Below are 9,995 nucleotides of genomic sequence, written 5' to 3' on the forward strand. Positions count from 1 at the left end.
TTCACCCGTGGACTCGGATTTCCCAACGGAAGTCTATTTGACTAAGTCAACCCCCAATGGCCTTAAGCAAAGTTCCCAACTCAAGTTCTAAAACGCTCCCAGGTGCATTGGGAATCGAACCGAACACACCACTAAGTCATAAATGACTATCCGGACCTCTCGGAATCAGCGGAATTTCGAAAAAAGTCTGTTTACTCAAAAGTCAACTTTGGATCAAACAGATCCCACTTTGAGGATCAAACCTCCAAAAGTCACTCTAAAAAACCCGCTCGATGACCTAGGGAAGGGTCAACAAGGGTAAAGGGTCATTCGCACTATAACGGCCAATCGAGTAGTTACATCAATAATGCCACTGTGGTTCCCAAAAACTGTATGTTTCAATAGCATAAAATGAATTAATACTATTTAATTATAATTGCAATAAAATGGCTTATCATCGTAATAAAATAAAATAAAAATATTGATTCAGATAACAAAGAAGGAGAAGTGACAGCCTCTTTTATATACTTACCTTCCATACAAATTTTGTTGTTTAGTTCCAGCAAGTTGTTAATTTTTTTGTACTGTATGCCTCTATTAGTTTCATTTGAATCTGTCCAGATTATTTTTGCTACTCTACTGATTATCTCCGCCTGCACTTTATGGAAAATGAGGATATAAGTGAGAGGAAATTATTATGAACAATGAAAGTTAATAAGTTCTAAAAGAATTTTACATTATTGATGGAAAAAAATAAAAGTTGAACAAAATTTAACCGGGAGGAATAATCTAACGTGGGGGAGGTAAAGAGTTTCCACCTTAAAAATTCATTTAATTAACATGGACTATGTAAAGGCATGGAAAGATAAAAGTATCAAAATGTTAAATAATGTTAGACATTTGAAAATAAAGTGTATGAAAAGATGAAAAGAAAACTCAAAAATGAAAAGAATAAAATAGATAAAAAAGAAAATTAATGAAAGAGAGGTGCCAAGTCACTATTATTATGACCAGAAAGGAAATCTTAATAATAAGTAATCAAAGTTACAAAATAGTTGCTTTGCTGAGAGAGTTCAACGCTAGAGCAAAGACAAAAATTCAGAGGAAATTATTTAGAGAATCAATAACAATAAATGTCTATAAATAAGAAAAAATTTTGAAAAGAGACCATAGGGGAGCATCTAGAACTACTGTAACGATCCGTTAGATCGTTTTGGTTGGTTTCTCATATTTTTCCATTTTTTCCTTGTGAACCCGCCCCTCCACTTGTTTTGGATTGTTGTGTAGTGGGCGTGGTTGGCACAATATTCTTCAGGCTAATAAAGGAAATTTTCTGTTCTGAGCATGGTTGGCACAATTTCCGGGGTAGTTGAAACCTCTTAAGTTGGAAATTGCTAAGTTAAAGAATTCTTAAGTGTTAGGTTGACTTTAAGCATCATCAGGGGTATTTCTGTCGTTTTAGAAATTTCATCGGTTCTATTAGCTTTGGAACGACGAATATAGGTTGTTTCAGTGTTTGGTTCAGTTCTTGAGGGCCTTGGGAGCATTTTGGTCATTTGATTGGAAAGTTGGTTTTCGCCCTTCCGGGGTTAACATGATCAACAAGATCTCTATTGGGAATTTCGAGTGCGCGGATGAGCTCGTAGCGCGTTTTTACATGTGTCTGAATATTTGGTTGGTGTCGGGTTGGATCCGAGAGAGTCTTGGAATTTGGGGTGAAAAGAGTCAAAAACCAAATTTTGGCTAGTCCTGGTGTATTCGTAGGCACGCAAGTGGTCCTGCCCCTACGGATACGCTCCAGCGAGTTGAGGCTCTCAGGAGCCAGATCCTGTGGATCTGGCCTTGGTCCGCAGCGGCGAAGGTGTTCCCAACATAGTGAGCCCGCATCTGTGTTGGTTGTCCGCAGCGGCGGTTATTTTAGTGGGTCTCGCCGCAGTGATGGAGTGTCCGTCGGTGCGAGTTCGCCGATGCGAACTTAACTGTGCAGGTGCGCAACCGCCGGACAGAATGTGATTTTTAGTATGCTCTTCCATCAGAAACCCATTTGAAGTTCCCTAAGTTTGAGAGTGATATTGGAGGAGAATTGAAGGTAAATCAAGGAAGAACCATTGGGTAAGTATCCTAACTTGATTTTAAGGCAATTTCAATGAGTTAGATCCTTAATCCATGCATAGAATGTTGAAATTAAGAGGTTTATGGAAGGGTTTTGGGAACCCAAATTGAGAATTGGGAATTGATCAATTGAGCATGAATTCGTAATTGTTTATGGATGATTTTTGGTATATGAGTTATATGAAGTATAAGGATTGTGATTTTAGGCTCAATTAGTCAATTTATTGTTTTTCCCTTTTGGGTCCGGAATCCTAAATTTAGGGCTTATTTTGGGGGTTTTGGATTATGTAGTAATATGAATGTTGTTGGACTCATGTTTTAACGTATATCCCGTATTTGACTATACTTTGTTCTTTTGAATTCGGAGTGGCAAGGAACGTCGTGACTCGAGATTCGGCTTACCAAGCATGTTGAGACCTTGAACTCTTCTTAAATGTGTGTGTTGGCTAAAATAAACCTAATAAGAGGGAATTGGGGTGAATTAAGGGGGTTTCGATACTCGTGAGGTGACGAGCACCAGTATCGGATACCAGTTATCATGTTATGGGTATTTGTGCAATTTCAATTGTATAGTTGGTCAGAATGCCATGCTTTGGACACTAACTGATAGAATAGTATGATCCTTTAGATCTATGATTGGTGTCTGATGCCCGTACTTTATGTCTCTTATTGTTATTGCTTGTCTTGTCTGTTTGTATGCATATCACTCATATATCCTCGTTAAGTAAAAAGGTGAAGCCTTTATGATATTGTAAACATGAGGTTGGATTCCATGCTTGTATGCTTGTTCTTGACTTGAGATATTGTTCATCTTTAACCAAAATTTCATTATTAAGTAAACTTCACTCTAACTACTTAGAAAATTTTGAGTTGTTGATTATTTAATCCAATAACACATCTAGAACATATTTAGGGAGCACAAAAGATATCATAATATATATAGCCATAGATATATAGATTGGGGGTTAAAAATATAAATATGAAATGTTGGGAGTTATGGATATTACTAATGCTAATTAAGAGTAGAAGTTATAAAAAAAAAATAGAAGTTATGGAAATAACTTTTAATATAAATACAAAAAAATGAAAAGAAAAGTAAAAAAAAAAAAAGGAGAAAAAGGAATAAATAGGATCCTAGTAGAATATCATACTCATTTTTAAAATTTATAAACTATTAGAAAATAGTCGAAGTCCAATATAAAAGTAATATAGCTGTTCCTAAAATTTAAAATATGGCATTTCCCCAAAGAGATAAAATTATTACATTTGAATTGATACTATAACTACATACAAGCTTGCAACAAACAAATATAATAACAAAATTTGATATATCGCTAATGATACCTGTAATGACCCGCTTGGTCGTTATAGTCCTTTCGACACTTATTGACCTTTTCCCGAGCTTGTTAGCTCACTTTTAACCCAAGGGGACCGTTGACAAGCTTCTTGAGGTGTTCAGATTTGTGGGTGACTTTTGAAAAAAATTGGCTTCAAGCGAAAAAGAGTTGTCTCAAAGTTGACGTTTTGGTAAACGGACCTTTTTTGAAAATTTGTCGATTCCAAGAGGTCTAGATGGTCATTTAAAACTTGCGTGCATATCTGGTTCGCTTCCCAATGCACTCGGGTGCATTTTGGGACTTGGGTTGGGAAGTTGGAATCGAGGTATCGGAGTTTGACTCGGCCAACGAGACCTTCTTTGGGAATTCTGAGGCCACGAGTGCATTCGTAGCATGTTTTTATTTGTGTATGTGTATGTGGTTTGTGAGCAGATGGCCTCGAATATTAGTCGGAATTTCGGGATTGAGATTGTGTTTATTTTGGGAAATCTGGTTCTGATGCCCGCTATAGCGGCACCGCTATAGCGATTGTTTGGCCGCTGAAGCAGCTAAGGGCATTTGTGAGTGGACGGTCGTGGCGATCTGAGTGGCCATCGAGACGGGACCGCTGCAGTGGTCCGGATGCCGCAAAAGCGGTATTAGCTGAGTCAGAGGCCTTTTAATGTGTTAAAACCCTTGGACATTGAGTCATTTCCTATACTCGTTCTTGTGGCTTAAGGAGGCGATTTTGGAGGGTTTTTCACTGATTTTTTCTCTAAGGTAACAATCTTGTCTCTAAATCATTCATTAGTTTTTCCTAATCAATAATCCATGCCTAGATTTCTCTTAAATGGTAAGAGAAAGAGGGGGTTTTGTGAGTTTTCTTCTCTAATGATCTTATGATGATAAAACCTTGTTTATTTGGTGGATTTAGCATGTGTTAGCCTGATATTGATGGGTATTAGCTTTTTTGACTTGAGTTTTCCATTTCCAAGGCTTAATTGGGAATTTAATGTTTGGATTTATACCCAAATTTGGGGATTTTGCATAGAATCCGAATTTTAGTAAATTGTTGGCTCTTCTAGCTTGAAATTGAAGAGAATTTATCACCTAGAGCTTTAATTTCATGTTGGAACCTTTGAATTCCTAATTCTACCCTTCTAGTTCATAAAACCCATTCCATAGGTTAGGGATTTGGGTCTTGAATAGAAGTAGGGTTCGTTTGATGTTCTTCTTGATTCTAATTTCTTGATTCGAATATGCTTAGACTTTCTTGATCTCGAGGCTCAAAGGAAAGAAAAGGCTAAGGTGTGATTGTTGGTGATATTGTTCTTCGACCTTCCAGGTCCCTATGGTGAGACTTCGACTAGCGACAGATGATATTGTCCGAGATTTCATGTAAACCTTTGGGTATGAAGTTGGGTTGGATGTTGCCTTAAGATTTGGTATTGCTTGTGGCTTGTTTGATCGGGCTAGTGGCCTGTAGACTCCATAGGACCCTGTTTGGTGCGTTGTGTATAAATTGGTAGATTGTTTGTGAATTGAGAGTAAATCGAAAGGATGAAATTACTTGATATTGATATTGCTACTTAGTGTACGCCTCGTTATTGGTATAGTAATTTTGAGATAGTTGGCTCTTATTGCTATGGTAATTGGAAATTCATTATGATTGTTGTGTGGATCACTTGTTGATGGTATTGGTGTGTTGTTTGTGGCACAACTTAAACTTGACATTATTCATTGTTTGTACTTGCATCATTCCACATTCATTTCATATCATCTCATTGTGTTGTGATGACAAATTACGCAACGGGTGAGATGAAAATTGGAGTCTCATTATGATTGTTGTGTGGATCACTTGTTGATGATATTGGTGCGCTGTGTGTGGCACAACTTGAACTTGACATTATTCATTGTTTGTACTTGCATCGTTCCATATTCATTTCATATCATCTTATTATGTTGTGTGTGGAGGGGCTGATATGGAACACCAATATTGCGATACTTTTAGATAATTGGGTCCTCTAAGTAGTGTGCATTATCACGGTGCTTGGACTTCGCGGGTCCCCCATGGGTTCTGTTGCCGAGGCGTGGAGGTATTTTGCTGTCGGATTACAAGAGTACAAGCATTGCATTGCATTCATATCTCATGTTGCATTGCTTGATTATGCTTCGTGGTTGGTTATGATTTGGATACGGTGTTGGTCATATTCTTGGACTGTATTTGATATGGGCTACGTGTTGATTTGTCTTGATGGGACTTAGCTTTTAGTATACTTTGATATTTATTTCACTTGGGGCTGGTTGTTACATCAAGGCTAGATTATGTGAGTCGATTTGTTCGGAGCATGACTTGTAGTCTATGATTTGCTTGTTTTCTCTTACCTTATTGTCTTTATATATGTCAACTAATCATAGTCAGTCTATGATACCTACCAGTACTGTTATTTATACTAACCTGCACTTGTTGCATTCTTTTATGAATGCAGAATTCCAGGTGGGATTAACCCCTGTTTCTCGTGGCTGATAGTCGTTCTGAGAGTTGTTATTTATAGTCTACAGGGTGAGCAAGAGGACGTCTTCCTTTTTTTGTCTTATTTCATAGCCCGAGACATATTCAGACTTTTAATGTATTTTGTTACTTCCGGACTTGTAGTATCTAGTTAGTTGCTCTTGTATGGTTAGACCAGACTCTGGGTGGATTTGATGTAATTCCTTAATTCCGCACATTTCTATATGATTATTGTCAGACTTTCGTGATTTTTATCTCTTCCGCTTGTTTATAGTTTATTTATGACTTTGCAATTGTTGGGATAAGGGTTCGCCTACCGAGGTGGGAAAGGTAGGTGCCCGCGCGACTTAGCTAAATTGGGTCGTGACAATACCGTGTTCTTCAAGCTTGAACTTGACAAATACTTCTCACAAATAAGACCACATGCTATTCTCCCTCACTTCCTAACAAATACTCCCTCTGTTTCAATTTATGTGAACTTATTTCCTTTTTAGTCCGTGCCAAAATGAATGACCTCTTTCCTAATTTGGAAACAAATTCACTTTATGAAATGATTTACAGCCACACAAATATTCAAGACTTATTTTGAACCACAAGTTTCAAAAGTCTTCTCTCTTTCTTAAATATCGTGCCCAGTCAAATGGGTTCACATAAATTGAAACGGAGGGAGTAAAAATTATGCACCCGGAATAATAAATAAAATAAAAAAATTTGACGAAAACTCCAATAATGAGAAGAAGAAAAAAAGTTATGGAATGGAAAAGGAAGAATATTATGCAATGAAAAAACATTTGCCTTTAATATTTACAGTAACCAAAAGAATTAGTAACATAATATGAAATGAAAACTGACGAATATTTGAATTGACACGCCCCAATTTGGGGAATCGAGTGGGTACCTACCATTTTTTACCTCGATAGGCGAACCCTTTCCCATATCATTCATTAAATCATAATAAATTAATCAAGGCAATCGAACATAAGTCTCAAACATAGATAACTATAAGGATAGTGAATAAGTGCGGAAAGAATACAACAATCCCAAGGAATCTGGTCTAAGGCCATACAAGAGTCACTACTACAAATACTATAAGTCTGAATATGAATACATGTCTGATAATGGGATACTATCTCATAATATCAAAATAAAACAAGTAACCTAGAAGAGGCATCCGGGCAGCGAATCCATCCAATGCTCACCCTGGAATACTAGTCAGAAGGCCTCGGGACTCAGTCACGGGGCACAGAATGCGATCCGGTCACAAACTCTGCACTCAGAAAAAATGCAGCAAGGTAGAATCAGTACAACAACACGTACTGAGTAGGCATAATAGGCCGACAACAGTTAGAAAATCATATATACATATATAAGAAAGAGAGTGAAAAAGTAGGCATGCTCATAGTCAAAATAAACTCAACACAATCCAATTACCGAAATCAGTACTAATCCCCCAAGTCTAATCAATCACCTCAAGTCTGCTACAATTCCGATCCACATCTCAAGAACTACTATGAAGTACATGTATCACCAAGAATCAACCAACAAGTCCCAAACAATGCCAGCAATAAATATGAGATAGATGCAATGCATATGCAATGATACACACACGCTTCGGGCGGAATATCTCGTCACCTCATCATTCATGACCCTTGTCGAACCGCTAAGTCCATGTACCCGCTGCGTAACACACAACCCGATCCAATAGTCAGTGTTGTGGAACTTGCAACCTGATCCCAATCAGTGTTTCGTACGTGCAACCAGATCACAATTAGTGTTGCGGCGCGCAACCAGATCCCAACATATATATGAATGAGTGAATGCATGATAACAATGCCAACAAGGATATATATGCAATGGTGCCACACATGGACACAAATCTCACTCACAATAGTAACATCATAATCCTTACTTCCTTTCCAACAACTTCATTCATGATAAATATGCTTGCCGACACACAAGAAATCCCTAAGCATCAACTCTCTAGCATCAATCACATGACGGCGAGCCAACAACTCACAATAAGCAACAGCACAGTGGAACACAATAAGGCAACAAGCCATAAATCACAACAATACCAAGCTAAGTTTTCCATCCCAACTTCATACCCGAAGGTTTACATGCTTTCTCCAACAACCACTAACTACACATATAATCTGCTAACCAAAGTCTAACCGAAAGGTAAGCCGTAACCTACCTGAAAAGCCGAACAGGAGCCTCGAACTATCACACTTTGGCCTTGCCTTTCCGTAACACCTCCAAGTACTCAAAATCTATTCATAATCGAATTCTATATCAAAAAACATGAATAATGACACCTATATTGTTATACTTCTAGCTAGGTCAAATTCTAACCCAATGAAATTGGGAAAATAAGGCCACAAGGGTAAAATGGGAAATTAAAAGACAGAACATGCAATTCAATCTCTAGGTGATCAAGCCCACTAATTATTTGCTAAAACAACTCAAGATTGAGCCTAATTCAGATTTAAACCAAAACCCCCAAATTTGGGTATGAACCCTAATTCTTCAATCCTCAAATAAACTATTAATAATGGAAGAAATTAGCTTAACAACAAGGAATTCATCAAACGCTATTGTTATTCTAGTCAATTTCACCACCAATTTCTATTTTAGAAGTCCAAACCCATTTCAAGAATTTTAACACAAGACTCATCTTCTCTATCTAGATTCTAATGATTCTATGCATGGAGTCATAGATCTTACCTTCAAGAAGAATCATTCCACAAGTTGTTTTATTCCCCACAAGAGTGCTTAGAAAAAGTGATGAGAAGAAGTGATAGGGTTTAACGTTCTTAACTTAAGAAAAGAGAAATAATTCGGCCCGACAATGGCTGTAGGGGTCAAGAATCCACTACAACGCACACACTATGGCGCATAGATGGCTCGCCATGGCGGCCAAAATCAGCATGCCGCTATAGCGGCAAGAAACCGCTACGGCAGCTAAGCACCAAAACTCCCCAGTACGTTATAGCCGTCTCCCAAGAGCGCGGGAGTCGCGGGACCGCTACAGCGGTTATGGTATCATTGCAGCACCTACACTAGAACTAGAATATTTCGCTTTTGACCAATTTCATGCCGAAATTCGCATATCACCTGAGGCCCCACAGATATCAAGAGCATGCATATACATATAAAAACGCTCCACGAATTCACCCGTGGCCTCGTATTTCCCAACGAAGGTTTATTTGATCAAGTCAACCCCTAATGGCCTAAAGCTAAATTCCCAACCTAAGTTCCAAAACGCTCCCAATAGCATGGGGAAGCTTACTGAACACACTACCAAGTCATAAATGACTGTCCGGACCTCTCAGAATTGACAAAATTATGAAAAAGTCCGCTTACTCAAAAGTCAACTTTGGGTCAAAACGGATTCCACTTTGAGGCTCAAATCTCCAAAAGTCACTCTAAAACTCGCCCGATGACCTTGGGAAAGGTCGATAGGGGTAAAAGGGCCATTCACATTATAATGATCAATCGGGTCATTACATTATATACGAATGAAACAATCGCTCGTCCTCGAGCGACAAGGAGTAGAAATGGGGAAAAGTACCTGAATCAGCGAACAACTGGAATATCTCTCGCACATATCAGACTCGGTCTCCCAAGTAGCCTCCTCAACGGGATGATGCTTCCACTGAACTTTGATCGGAGTAATCCCTTTCGACCTCTGATTTCTAACATGCCTATCCAGAATCGATATAGGCTCCTCCTCATAAGACAGATTCTCATCAAGCAACACAGAATCCCAACGAACTATATAGAAACCACTAGAATGAAACTTTTTCAGCATAGACACATGGAATACCATATGAACACCTAACATGCCTAGTGGAAATGCCAACTCATAAGCAATATCTCCAACTCTACGGAGAACCTCAAATGGGCCAAGTTACCTCGGGCTCAACTTGCTCCTCTTCCCAAATCGCATAACACCCTTAATGGGCGAGATCTTCAGAAGCACCTACTCGCCCACTCCAAACTCTAAGTCCCGAACCTTCCGGTCCGCATATATCTTCTGTTGACTCTGAGCTGCTAGAAGCTTTTCCTAAATAAGC

At 38.5% G+C, this 9,995-nt stretch overlaps 1 protein-coding gene across 1 annotated transcript in view; it reads right to left on the reverse strand.

Moving 5' to 3' along the window:
* Window positions 1-9,748, reverse strand: part of LOC132628478 (uncharacterized) — a 35,103-nt gene extending 25,355 nt beyond the window's left edge. Inside the window, exons 1-2 of the mRNA XM_060344255.1 lie at window positions 9,491-9,748; window positions 8,114-8,189 (exon numbers count right to left, since the gene is read on the reverse strand). Coding sequence (XP_060200238.1) covers window positions 8,114-8,189; window positions 9,491-9,748 — 334 coding nt within the window. The remainder of the gene's footprint in view (window positions 1-8,113; window positions 8,190-9,490) is intronic.
* Between the last annotated feature and the right edge of the window lie 247 nt (window positions 9,749-9,995).

The sequence above is a fragment of the Lycium barbarum genome, chromosome 2 (genome assembly GCF_019175385.1).
Source record: "Lycium barbarum isolate Lr01 chromosome 2, ASM1917538v2, whole genome shotgun sequence".
NCBI classification, from domain to species: Eukaryota; Viridiplantae; Streptophyta; class Magnoliopsida; order Solanales; family Solanaceae; genus Lycium; species Lycium barbarum.